At 43.2% G+C, this 14,833-nt stretch overlaps 1 protein-coding gene across 1 annotated transcript in view; it reads right to left on the bottom strand.

Moving 5' to 3' along the window:
* Positions 1 to 14,833, bottom strand: part of IL12RB1 (interleukin 12 receptor subunit beta 1) — a 162,818-nt gene that overhangs the window by 61,026 nt on the left and 86,959 nt on the right. The window contains exon 8 of the mRNA XM_083177930.1: positions 10,113 to 10,191. Coding sequence (XP_083034056.1) covers positions 10,113 to 10,191 — 79 coding nt within the window. The remainder of the gene's footprint in view (positions 1 to 10,112; positions 10,192 to 14,833) is intronic.

The following is a 14,833-nucleotide window of genomic DNA, read 5'->3' as shown; positions in this document are numbered from 1 at the left end:
GTGCAAAAAAAGATTAGAAAATGTGATAAAAAAATGAGATGTGGGAACTCTGAAGGATAATTTACATGTATTTATTCATGTGGTGATTATTCCTCCATTATATTAAACGGGATAATCTCCCGGGTTGAGAGTATTTCTTTGCAGTTTCCTTTGTTGTCCTCATGTTGTTAAAAAATGTTACAACCAGGGCCGCCGACAGGGGGGGTCTATGGGGACAAGTGTCCTGGGCCTGGCCACTCCGACAAGAGAAGAAGGCCCGCAGCACCCCCCTGCCTCCTCACTATACTGCTGACGGCCGCAGCCGGGCCCTACCCTCTGGCACCTTTGTCAAGAGCAATGGTATACAACAGTGCATTGATATTTATACACAACATGACCTGGAAGTTGTTCACATAAATCAGTGAAAAAATCAACTGGATAAAGCAGCTAGATAAAGCATTAGAGTTAAAAATCAGATAGCAGCTTATATATAAATAGATAAAGGATGTATATTAAATACAATCTAGTACAGTATTAAAATTAAGAATATGTAGATCACCTCTAGGGTGTTATAATACAATGCGGGCGCATGTATAGGTGGTGACACGCACGCCACCGGATGTTATGGGGAGGCATGCAGCTGTAGATCTGCTCCAATAGTGCTGTGTAAATCATACGGCCCGGGGGTATGCGCAGCCGTACCCGAACCCGGAAGAATCGGGTCCGGTCGTGACGCGCATATGGAAGCTGGGCTAGAAAGAGCCTTCAGATGGTGTCGCCATAAATATCATAGATGGGGTAATAAGCCAGTGAATTTGTTGGCTTGGCCACTCAGAGCACAGAGGTCTCTTACATTTATAACAAAACTTAATGGCAACCTCCATGCCAGGAACAAGGAAATTGCGGAAAGTATTCTACAAACTTGTATAATCTGACTTTACACTGCTCGTCCGCTGCTCTAGCTGCCCATAAATTAGAGTTAGAGAAGTCTTTACAGAACACTCTTTCTCCAATCTTCTTGTAGAGGTCATTTTACAGAAGCTGAACTAGTAAAAGCCTTTGGGACCTCCCCTTCCGGCAAGAGCCCGGGAACGGACGGCTTCCCAATTATATACTACAAGGCATTTAAATGGCAGCTTGTACCATTGCTTCTGCTGGCCTGCAATACAGTCTTGGCAGAGCATCCTTTCTCTAGCCAGTCTCTTGGCGCTGACATAACGGTGTTGCCAAAGGAAGGTAAAAAACACTCGCTTCCATCTAGCTACAGACCCACCTCCCTATTAAATGTAGAAATCAAACTGTACGCCAAGCTACTGGCCAACTTCTTGGGTCTGCTTTTGCTGGGTATAATTCACCCTGACCAGGTTGGTTTTGTGCCGGTCGGGAAGCAAGAGATAACACCATTATGGTGTTTGACTTGTTAGCGCATGCTCAGGCCAGTAAAACCACTGATGCTGAGAAGGCCTTCAACTGCATTGATTGGGCCTTTTTGGATGCAATATTATGGAAAATCGGTCTAGATGACACATTTCTTCAAAAAATACTTGCACTCTACCAAGCTCCTACATCAAAGGTTAGGGTAGGGGTTCCCACTCTTTGGCACAGTCGGCTTAGTCGATCCAGCAGAATCCCACCAGTACAGGCCTGCAGGTGGGAGATGTGAACCACCTCTTAGCCCTAAAGATGGAGCAGCTCTAATCTGCTCCTGGTGATTCTATCACCATCCTTCTTTCAACAGAAGGGGGCACGTGTACACTAGATGATCTGTCTCCCCTGCCTGGTGCCGATCCGCATCATCCTGCCTCTACTCCCTGCCCATCTCCTTGAAGTGGAGACGGGCAGGAAAGTAGCCAATCACTGCTCCCCGCCATTTTTCCGATGGGGACATGCGAGCAAATTAGATGCTTGCGCTTCACAGTCAGTCAGCAGACGGCGGCTCCATCTGTATTTTCTGACGACCACACTTTGCGAGTCTTATGAAAGAATTTGATCACTTTGTTAGGTTATCCAATTTCACAATAAATTTTACTAAGCCCACGGCCCTAAATATATCCCTCATTGCAGGAATATCCTCAGCCCTGAAAACTTAATTCCCATTTCAGTGGAACTCATCACATATCAAGTACCTAGAAGTACTAATCCCCTTTTATCTTCAGTGAACGACCTCCATCAATCTACGAAAGTTAAAACAGGAAATAGCGCAGTGGCTCACACAATGATTTCCGTGGCTTGGCCGCATGAATATAATTAAAATGAATGTACTGCCCAGATTATTACATATCTTCTAGATAATTCCCATTAAACTTCCCCACCATTTCTTGATAGATGCTCATAAAGCATTCAGACACTTTGTCTGGGCAGGGATGAGGGAGGAGAACCTGGTTCAAACACAACAATTACCCCTGATCTCGGCCTAATACCAGGCCTCAATTCTTTATAGAATAATGGATTGGATGTATCCAGACTCAAACAGGAAACAGTGGGTGATGCTTGAATCCACGCTGATGAACCTCGGACATATTGCCTGATGACCCAATTCTCAGACCCTACTAATTGATTAGATTTAAATATAATATTTCATCCAGTAACCCTCCACTCATGCCCATTTTAGGTAACCCTTCACTGTCCCCAGGGTTGTCAGGAGGGATAGCTACCAGATGGAAAAATAAGGGATTGGACAGGGCACACCTGTTTTATAGTCAAGGTAGAATTAGATCCTTCTGTGAAAAAGAAAACATACCCCCCCCCCCCAAGTCTTTTGGTTCTACCTACAACTCCACCACTTTGACCAATCACAAGTAGGGACACTAAATTTCAACAGGGAACTAACTCATTTGAGAAACTATGTACACAGAATTCGGCCCCTGCACACATAGGAGGTTATTCTGGTTGACTCGCAAGGCTGGGAATTTTTTGTAATTTGGGAATTACCCAGCGTTTCCATGGGAACACCCCTGAAATGCTAGGCATTCCCATGAGCGAATCCCCTTCCCACTGCCCCACGCTTCCCCGCCTGCACTGTTGTGTGCGAGCGCCCGGCAAATAATCTAATTGCCATGGCAACTTACACACAGCAGCTGCACATGACTAACTATGTGCATGCGCAGTCGCTCCCCTGCAAGTACACGCAGGGAGCATGTCATTCAGAATAAGGGACATAATCTCCAAGGTTTATAAAATCATCTTGGATGGTACATTTCCCGATACTCCCTCTTTCTGCATGGCGTGGGATAATGACCTTATCCATATGGATACGGCATTCTGCCTGGCGTGGGATAATGGCCTTATCATCGATGGACTAACGTCTTTTTCAGCCTTAATTACTATGTTACTATGTTACATAGGGGAATACAAATCAACTGGAAGATGCATTGTACAAAAATATTGCAATGTTCTGCAAGCTTAGACGTCAGTGAAACTCAGTATAAACTGTTTACAGGGTGGTATAAATGCCCCACTTTGCTCCATAAATGCTACCCATCCGTATCACCTTTGTATTGGAGATGCGGTGGGGAAAGAGACATTTTACTAAATATCTGGTGGGATTGCCCCCTCATAACCCCATTCTGGTGCAAAATTATTAAATTGACATCCAAAATAGTGGGGTATGATGCACCAAGCGGACATTGGGCCAGATGCACTAAGCTCCAAAAGTGATAAAATGAAGAGTGATAAACAGCCAGCCAATCAGCTCCTACCTGTCATGTCACAGACTGTGTTTGAAAAATGACTGTTAGGAGATGATTGGCTGGCTGTTTATCACTCTCCATTTTATCACTTTTGAAGCTTAGTACATCTGGCTCCTGATCTCTGGCTCCTTTCCTACTCTAATCTCCCTGCGACTAGATACAAGAACTGAATGCTAAAGCATTTATGCAATAAATCAGTATCTTGCTTTTGAGCTGTGTGAAATATATGTACTTTTGCCTTATTCTCTACTTGAAAAAAAATGTAAAATAAAGAATCTATTAAAAAGAATATAAGGTAGGGATAGGCTGATTTGTAGTTTGTATATCTGCTACAAGAATTTATTTTCTTAGTTTCTCTTTAACCCGTCAGGAATCCTTGGCTATTAACAACATTGTATTAAGTACTTAACTGTTTTCTTGAAATTGATTTAAAAAAATAATTCTGAACATTTAAGCTATACAGAAGATTGTAGTTTACAAATCTGCTGCAAGTATTCATTTTCTTGGCTTGAATTTCAACCCTTATCAGGAATCTTTGGCTATTTATTACCATTAAATTTTTTTCTGGTTAAAAATGTTTTGGAAATTAATATTGTATTAGAGCGCTAAACAATATAAATGTTTGTCTATGCAAAAAAGACCATCCCCAATACTCCCCACAAATATGGGCTTTCCAACTCACTCTTATGTTGTATATTAAAAAGGATGTGCACAATTTAACAAACCAAGCACTTCAGCGACATGGACTGACATTTTTAGGGCTGAAGTAACATGAAGTAAGTTATTTACTTATGTTCAAGTATGATAATGGCCTTCCTTTTATTGTGAACAAGAACTTCTGCCACTGGTAGTTGACTTACACAAATAAGATCAACATAATCATTATTGTCATGTATTACCCCAACCCCTGCTGGCTGCTGTCACAAAAGCAACAAGAGACGAGGGCAGCACTAAAAGATCATTAACTATAGATTGGGTTATCGTCACAAAACAATGTTTAACATAAAACTATACACTGATTACCACAAAGTATTGCACATACACATCAATGATTTTGTGATGGAAGAATATAAATGGCTAGTCTGTTCTTAAGGCCCCCATACACTATGCGATTTTGGGACGATTTCATCCGATTTCGGTGTGTGACATCGGATCGGATCAGGGAGGTTGGACGGTCAGCACATAAGATCACGTCCGACCTCCCTGTTAGCTGGCGGCGCCGGTGAGTGCTGACCTGGGCGGGCGGTGTGGTCAGCAGCAGCGCTCATCAGGGCGACGCCGGAGCGGGCAGCGGGTCCTGACGGTTTAACTAGCTGGCGGCGCCAGTGTGTGATGACCTGGCCGGGCGCTGTGATCATTCACAGATATCATTCAGCAGCGCTGCGCGACGGACGGGGCCGGGCAGTACAGTGGCGGGTATTAGATTTTTAAAACACCTGTCAAATGACTAGCCATTCCCTGATTGGCTGAGAGCTCTCAGCCAATCAGAGAATGGCTAGTCATTTGACAGGTGTTTTAAAAATCTAATACCCGCCAGTCCGCCACTGTACTGCCCGGCCCCGTCCGTCCCGCAGCGCTGCTGAATGATATCTGTGAATGATCACAGCGCCCGGCCAGGTCATCACACACCGGCGCCGCCAGCTAGTTAAACCGCCAGGACCCGCTGCCCGCTCCGGCGTCACCCTGATGAGCGCTGCTGCTGACCACACCGCCCGGCCAGGTCAGCGCTCAGTACCCCCGCTGCCCGCCCCACTGCTCCCCATGAAGAGGATCACCGCCGGCCCCATGCCCCTCACCGCCCGCCCCTGCTCCTCACCGCCCGCCCCCTGCTCCCCGTTACATGTGATAAATCGCAAGCGATTTATCACATGTAAAATTTGGCTCATCAAGTGCCTAATTGTAGGTGAGCCTCCCGGGGAGCTGCCGGGCGGCTCACAGGAGAATTGGGTCCGACTTATCCTAAGGACAAGTCGGCCTAATGTATGGGGGCCTTTAGTGTACATCTTGGACTTTGAAAAAAGTTCCTTATATAGCCAAATGAATGTAATATATTATATTACCAGTACTGTGGAAATGTGGTAATGAACAACTGGATGGAATCTCTGATTAATACTTGGTTATGGTGCTCTGAAGGAAAGAGCTTGCTGTTATTCACTGGAGAGAAACTGCTGGCAACCACCAACATAATATTTCATTAATTTGGCTATATATCTGGAACTTTTATTCAAGGTCTTAAGGGTATACTATGAATAGACTGCCAATTTGTATTCTTCCATCAGAAAATCATCGATGTGTATGTGCAATACTTTGTTTAATCAGTGTACAGTTACAATAAAATATGTTTGTGAAGATAATCCAATCTGTATTTAATGGGTTTTTTAGCGCTGCTCTCCTCTCTTGTTGTTTTATCTATACTATACAGGATTAGCTATCTTGTCTTGAGCAGTAGCCTGGTCTAAGGCCCCCCATACATTAGCCCGACTTGTCCTAGGGACAAGTCGGACCCGATTTCCCCGGCAGCTCCCCGGGAGGTTTCCATCATGATAAGGCACTTGATGTGCCAAGTTGTGCTTATGATAAATCGCCATGCGATTTATTATATAAAACTCCCGGGGAGCTGCAGGGGGAGAGCGGGGTGAGGGACACTGGGGAGCAACAGGGGGGGAGTCGGGCATTGTAGCTGTCAAATAGGCAGCGGGCGGTGGGGGTGCGCTGGAGAGCCGGGCTGGGGACACAGACAGCAGCGGGCGGGGGTGGACGCCGGTGAACGGAGCTGGCCAGGCGCAGCATGACCGGGGACGGGGAGAACGCTGCAAGAAAAAAAAAAACATTACAAATGAATTGGAAGCCAGTGATTGGCTGAGAGCTCTCTCAGCCAATTGCTGATTGGCTGAGAGAGCTCTCTCAGCCAATCACTGGCTTCCAATTCATTTGTAATGGGTTTTTTTTTTCTTGCAGCGTTCTCCCCGTCCCCGGTCATGCTGCGCCCGGCCAGCTCCGTTCACCGGCGTCCACCCCCGCCCGCTGCTGCCTGTGTCCCCAGCCCGGCTCTCCAGCATCGCCCTCCCCAGCGTCTGTCACCGCTGACGCTGCCCGCTCTCCCCCTGCCTGGCTCTGGCGTCCCCCGCCCGGAGGCTGCACATAAGATTTAGGAAATCTTATGTGCAGCCGGTCCGACTGCCCGACTCCGATCCGATGCGCACGGGACCGCGCATCGGATCGGGGGGGCTGTCAAACCATGCGATTTGGGCCGATTTCATGGCCCGATTCATCCGAATCGGGTGAAATCGTGCCCAAATCGTATAGTGTATGGGGGCCTTAACAGTCTGCTTAGCACTTCCCCATTTCACATCTGAGGTAAACTTTTCTGCTGTCACAAAAGGCTGGAACAATGCAGATATTGGGGGTATTGGCAAGAAGGCACCGAGATGGAGATTTGCCTACCATTCCCGTTCTACTGCATTGGCATCATACTAATTGATATTCATATTGCAGCTGCAGATAGCAACATCCCATTTTCAATAGAACTCCCATCTTAGTAAAGAAACCCCTGTAAATACAAAGATGCACCATTGGTATTGCACCAACCCTATGGATAGCAAAATAACAGTCTGAACATGGTGACCTGTGCCAGTGCTCCTGAAGGAAAGATGTAGTCACTGGCTATGACACATTTAGGACACCGCATCTGGCTAGCCACCTTGTTACCTCCCAAGAACCACAAAAAAGTGCCTCTCCCTATGTCCATATTCATTCTGTATATGCTAGCGATAACACATTTGCACACTTAAAACATAGGAAACACAAAGGCTAGTATTCAATGTGAATATTCACCATGTGCAGCGAATCCTGTTTAGGATTAGCTGCACATTTGCCGGCATTCAGAGGGATGGAGGATTCAAAGCCAGCCCTCCCTCTCCCCCTATTCAACGCATCAGGGGCTCGCTGCCCCTGATGGCGAATTTGTACCCCCCCCCGGCGAATGCCGCAGGGAGCCGGGAGGATGGTGGAAGGCAAGGAGATGGAAGCCTCCCTGCCTGCGCCGCACGCTGCACAAAGCAGTAGGGGGGAGAAGGAGGGCTGGCGGGGACACAGGCAGCAGAAGCTGCCTCCCCGAGGAAACTGGGCAGGCGGGGAGGTGCAGGGAGCGCTGCGCTTGTCCCGCTCGTGCATATGTAATGAGCGGGACCCAGTGCAGTGAATTTTAATGAGCGGCTCTCCGCCCCCCTGCTGAAATAATTTTAATTAAATATATATTGATGTTCATCAATCCAAATAGCAAGACCCTTCAATTAATAAATTACTGATTTTTTTACACCAAAAAAAAAAAAGAAAACCTTTATTTTAAAAGAACACATTTCAGTTCACCTTAAAAAGATCTTGAATGCAAAATGGTGAATCTCTGCGAAAATCAGGGTGAAAGCAGTTCTCCATTCTAGCATTGAATACACTCTCAGCGAATTAGAGTCAAAAGAATGAAATACACCAGTGAATTGCAGGGAGTATGAAACTGAGAACTGGCCGGCATTCACTGTTCACTTTCAGTGACCAGTGAAAATTGAATACAGCCAATATCATTTTCGGAGAAAAAATTCATGTATATAAAAAAACTGGATCTCCTAGTTCACTCACTGAAGTTTCAAAGTGGTAACCTGTGATAATTTACACACACGTCCACTTATCACACCCAATGAGTAAGTCCTGGGGAACCAGAATCGGGCGCACAGATTATACCACAATATTTGTTTTATATATTTGAAGATTAAAATATAAAGATTTGAAACAAGTGTGACACCTGCTGCTCTCAAATAGGGAGTTTTCTGCAATCCCCCCAACAAAGTGAAAAGAATTTAGATAAATATCAAGAAATATTTAGAGAGCGCATGTGTGACACTAATATCTTTTGTTCGGCAATTTGTTGAACTAAATACACCTTTCAATAAGCGCACATGTGAAGCATTTAATTGGTAAAAACCAATAATGATTTATTTATAAATTCTCATAAAAATTATATATATAATAACACAGTAAAATAATTAATAATAATAATAATATCTAAAAGACATTAAGGTGGTGGGGAGGGGTGGCCACCCTTCAATTTTTAATTCAGCGGATTAGGAGAAATTTCCTCGGTACAGAACTCCGTTAAGGATTAGTGCAACAACTCCTTTTATTCAGCGACAGTTATTCCAGATATTAAAGTCACAATATAGAAGGTAAATTCAATTGCATAGTTGCTTTGTTTGATTATTTATATAATACCTTTTATCTTGCGGTATACGGTCCGTAACAAGCCTCACGGTGCAGATGTCGGCACAGTATCGCTGCGTGTAGGGAGGGAGCCGTGTGTTGAGAAGACAGCGGCTGCTGGTTAGATAGGCAGACCGCAGTGTGAGACCCGCTCACTTCCACTGCGTCTGTAGGTAGTCCGCTCACTCCCGGCTGGGGGCGGACACCCGTTCAGGCAGTCTTGATGCCGCTGTCTGTGCTCACCTCCTCACAGTAGACGGAATGAATAAATAACCGCAGTGTTGTATATCGGAGAGCTGTCGGCGGACTTGGCCGTTTGAAGGGTTGGAAATATCGGTGATCTGTCGCTGCGGGGCTCGTTGCTCTCCACCATCCAATATGCCAATTAGGGAATTATCAAGGAGGTCTCTTGACGCGTTTCTCCGGCTTTAGAACCTGCCGGTTTCCTCAGAAGATACCCTCCCTCTCTCTAGGAGTCATTTTTATAAGACGAATGTCCAATCAGAAATAGGTATTCATTAAAGATACTTAAATTTCACATGTGCGCTAATGATTAGTTAGGTGGTCAATCAATTTATATACAGAACCTGTATTATATAAATAATCAAACAAAGCAACTATGCAATTGAATTTACCTTCTATATTGTGACTTTAAAATCTGGAATAACTGTCGCTGAATAAAAGGAGTTGTTGCACTAATCCTTAACGGAGTTCTGTACCGAGGAAATTTCTCCTAATCAGCTGGAGAAAAAATTCAGTTTCGCTGAAAAACAGCTCAGTTCACCGAAAAAAAGTGGTGAATCCAGAGCATTGAATACTGGCCAAAATGTCAGACAGAACATGGCCACTGATGCTATTGCAACTTGTTTGGATGCAATTGCTGACCAAGTCGTGCAAGGTCTGGCTATCTACCATCCTGGGAATGCCTAACAAAACCACCTCTCTGTGCTCTCCAAATTCATTTAGTGTCTTCCAGCTGGGAAAATTGGAGCACATGAGCTGTTAAGCTCGGACACATGCCCAGACTGAAAATATTGTCAACTCGTGTCTGATGCCACGCCACCATCCGCTTCTGTATCACATAATGTTAAGTAATAGTTACATTTTGAAGCTTTCTTTATACTTATTGAAAAATATTTTCTGCATATTATTATAGTGTTTTATTATAGTGCCCAATATTCTTCAAAGTAATACCTTGGCAGATGGGCAATTCAGTCTCATCCTCTGGAGTGCAGTTAGGTGAATTGTCAGTTTTGTTGAGCATATGACAGTCCTAGGAAAGCAATAAAATTCTGGTAGCAACTAGAAGTATACATAATATGTAGAAATAATTAAAAGGAAATATGGAGAAAAATATTCATGGTAAATCTATTAAAAATCTAGTACTAAACAGTACAAGTATAATAAATTCTAAAACTCAAAGCATATAAAGGACAATACATTCCAAAGAACATTAATCATTCATACAAAAGATGGCAGTACTGCATATATCATGGCACAACTGAGAAGCTGATATGTATAATAATTGATTTATTAAAACACATTTACATCTAGTGTCATGTCTTATGACAGTAATTGTTATCACAAAAATAAAGAAAAAGGAGAGCATGAATTTCTATTGCACTAAAAAACGTCACTTGTAGGAAAACCATAGCAATAGCAATTTTTTTTGCATATATTCAGATTTTTTTTTTTTTACATATATAGCCAGATTCCTTATTGCAGAGGGAGCTATGTGGTGAATACCCAACAATACCCAACAATATACAAGTGACGTCAGTCAGTAAGTACATACAGTACAGTACAGTTGGTACCAAACTTATACCTGGCCAAATACCGTATATAGAAGAAACAAAGGATGTCTATTTCAGGTTACCTTAGCCTTAGAAGCAAACTCGTTAAGAGTGTCCTCCCCCCCAAGAAAAAGGAGGGCAATATCCTTACAAAAGGATTCCATAGGTGCGGGATATGCCCTGGCTGTAGGGAAATCAAAGGTGATGGTAGTAGAAAAACCGACAACATAACCATCAATGGTATAAACTTTGAACTTAGGGATTTTTTGACATGTAATACAAAGAGTGTGGTCTACATGATAGAATGCGAATGCAACTTGGTATATATTGGTCGCACTTCAAGACCATTAAAGATTAGAATGGGTGAGCACCTGCGTAATATTAAAAAAGGGCTCGTCACACATGCCTTATCTCAGCATTTTAAAGAGGTTCATAATAAATCTACTACTGGAATAAAAAGATTCCTCGCCATAAAAAAATGTTAAAACCAACAATAGACAACGTAATTTAAGCACCGCACTAGCTAAAGCAGAGATGCGGTGTATTTATGACTTCGGGACTTTGAAACCAGGCGGACTTAACGCCGACTTCGAAATTAAATGGTTTCTGTAAACTGATTTTAATGGTGTCATTCTATCCTCCAGACCACATTCCTTATCATGCTAAAATAGTATCCTTCACCTTTTTTACCTTTTGTATCTGAATTTTACCAGTATTTTTATGTAATGTATTTTTATTAATGTATTTTATCCATATGTATGTGTATATACTTAGGTATTTATATATATACCTACTGTATTTATATGAATTTTGCACATTTTTATTATATGCACTTTATGGGCAGGATTTTGGTCCATTAAGATATTGAATTATGTATCCTGATTACTGCCCATTACTCTGCCCCACTTTAGATCATCAGGGGCTGAATAAGAATGGAGTGACCGCTAGTTATATATTGTCCTGACACTCTCCGCGCACGGAGAATCAGGAAGCGAATTGTCCGGTCGGCTGGAACGCAAACAGCTTTCCATCTACCGGAAGTGACGTTACGGAAGAACGGAACCCGGAAGTGATCAGCGGTGAGAGCGGGGAAAGGAGGAGGACGCTCGTTCACCGCTGATTACTTCACTTAAGGAACAACTATATAATACAGGAGCTGCCCATGCCACATCACAGCCTTGATAAAGACCCATTGTGTATAGGGTCGAAACGCGTTGTTAGGAGTGAAGTGGCAGCCGTTTATTTGGACCAGCCCAAAGAGACACCAGGACTTTACCCATTGGTATTCTACCCCCAGGACTGCTACCCGGGACCAGACTGGTGACTATGATACCATGCGAATGAACTGATTAACACCCAGTTCTGATACACTTTTTGGTAATTGCACCTATGTACCTTGGCAACTGGACCTTTTATTCTAATTATATTGCTGGATTCATTATTGTATTTTTTATGTTTATGTCCATGTCTGTATATGTACATTAAAAAACTGGCTTCACTATTTTAAGCCTTTCCCTCTTTTGCATATACTGGAGTACATCACCTGATGGGGATACTCCGCATATGGGATGTGATCACCTTACACTAAGGAAGTATACTTTTGTATTATCCTTCACTGTGTTACTCACTGTTGTTATATGATCACACTGACTAACTGGCGCCATCTGGAAATACCGTATATAGGTTCAAAGAGGGATGTGTGTGCAGCTTGAATCCCAAGCAAGGACTCCTTGCTTGGGATTCAAGCTGCACACACATCCCTCTTTGAACCTATATACGGTATTTGGCCAGGTATAAGGTCATAGACCGTCAGCTCTTCTGAGCATATACCTTTCCCAGAAGGATTTGTCATCAATGGTTGAATACCATTGATTCAATTTTATATCTTTTGGATACTGGAAAGTTATCGATTTGTTGGACTTACACGACAGATTAAGTCAAGTCTTTCGGTTCATCTTTGCCCCTGAGGAAGTCTTGTTATCGACTAAACTTGTTGGGCTCTATACTTCAACTGATTAACATCTGCTGACAAATTGCCAAAGGACACTGTCATATCTACTGCCGATTTATATTTGTGAAGTGTACTTACTTTCCATTTTGCCCAAAGGGCAATTTTTATGTAATTTTTTATGAAATTAATGTTTTAATGTATTAAATATTGTTGTTATACAGTTGTTGAACAATCTCTTAGCGCCCTCTGAAACCTCCTTTTTTTCATATCTAATTACCGGATTCTGTATAACAGAGAATCCTTCAGAGGTGCTGCTCTATTACATTTCAGCCCGGGTGGGGGAACACTCCTGATATTATATATATATATATATATATATATATATATATATATATATATATATTCCAAATAGTCAGAGAGCACTCACCAGGCGAAGTTTTGAAAAGCAGGTAAAACAGTTGTAATTTTTATTCCAACATCAGTCACCAGTAGCAGGTCGACGTTTCAGGCATCGCTGTGCCCTTTATCAAGACATACAGAGGGGCTTGTGTTGTGAGAGCAGCAAACCTACTCACTCCTGTCTATCCAGCCAATATATACCACTGCCAAATGCCCAGTTGCAACCAATCACCACTCAAAACCCGGAAGTGTTACACATACTCACTTACTTGCTCAGCTTGCTAATGTACATCATATACCATGTGGATTAAAGCTTACCATGCCGCCTGAACAGTCCCGTTTGGGTAGCATTCGTAGGCACCATCTCATGTGTCTGTATACACATCCAGCGTGTCTGTGGAACGATGGAGCCGGCCTCTGCCGCACTTCCACGTTCCACCACTTAGTCAGTACACTTGCGTGTATCCAGTACAAGGCTTTCTGGACCTGGAACGCATTTTTACTTCCGCATTCCACCCTGCCGGAGAATGGTGCAGGGTTTGGAAGACCTGGACCGCATTCAGTTTCTACGTTCTGCTTCCACATTCCACCGTCATCTACCAATACGCTCCAGAAATGAAGCATGCAGGATGTTCAATACAGAACTACTGCATTCCATTTATCACATAACTATTCTGATCCCTTATTTTACCAAACAAATTTTTATAATCGTAATGACATGGTATAAGGTCTGCACATGAGCACTGGCACCGGCATATGGCTTTACAATAACCAATTACAACAATAAAGACAAAACACACATAAATTTAAAAACTGTAGATATAATGAAGTTACTAGCTGCAGGCTGCGAGGTTCTATCCTATTCAATACTTAGACACCCGGATCCTTCCCTCAATGTTTATTACAGAAAAATACTCAAACAGTTTTTTTCATTCAGCCCTTTTGGGGCTACTGTATCCAAAAAATGAATCCAGTACGCTTCTCTCTTTAGGAGTGCCAGACCCCTATCACCACCTCTAGGCAAGCGTGGCATCAAATCAATGGCCATATACCGGAGGGTAGAAATTTGGTGTTTCACCCACACAAAGTGGGCAGCCACTGGTTTATCAGTCTTTCCCGTTGAGTACGCAAGCCTAATTGAAGACTTATGCTGGCAAATACATTCCTTCAACGTTCTTATAGTCTTGCCTATATACATTAGTCCACAAGGACAGATCAGGAAATAAATAATGTGGTCTAGCTGGCAATAGAGTCTGTGTCTTAATGGTATTTTCTTGCCGCTGTGAGGATGACAGAAGGAGGATCCTGTGATAAGAGATCTACAGGTCGTACATCCCAAACATTTGAAGCACCCCTTCTTCAGGGATAACCATCTGTCTGAGGTGTCATTTGTAGGGCTCATATTAGGACGCAATAGATAGTCTTTTAGATTCCGACCTCTGCAAACACTTAACAATGGGGGCGCTGGACCCAGTTTCTTAAAAGCTGCATCGGTTCTGATCAGCGGCCAGTGTTTTTGATAGCTTTTTGTGTGTTCTTTAGGCTTGAATCACAGTGGACATTCAGTAACATTCTTGATTTGGATATGTCACTGGATTTATTCATCTGTGGATCACTGAATTTTTTACGAGCTCTGGTGAGGCATCTCTGAATGTCTTTATTTTGGTATCCTCTTTCCTTGAATCGCTCAGCACACTCCTGTAATTGTTTCGGCCTTTTCACTCTCCGAGTTGTTCCGCAGCACTCTTATGAACTGCGATACCGGCAGGTTT

This window comes from Crinia signifera, chromosome 1 (genome assembly GCF_055691185.1).
Source record: "Crinia signifera chromosome 1, ASM5569118v1, whole genome shotgun sequence".
Lineage (NCBI taxonomy): Eukaryota > Metazoa > Chordata > Amphibia > Anura > Myobatrachidae > Crinia > Crinia signifera.
Note: the sequence above shows the minus strand (reverse complement) of the source record. Positions and strands in the feature narration are given on the sequence as shown.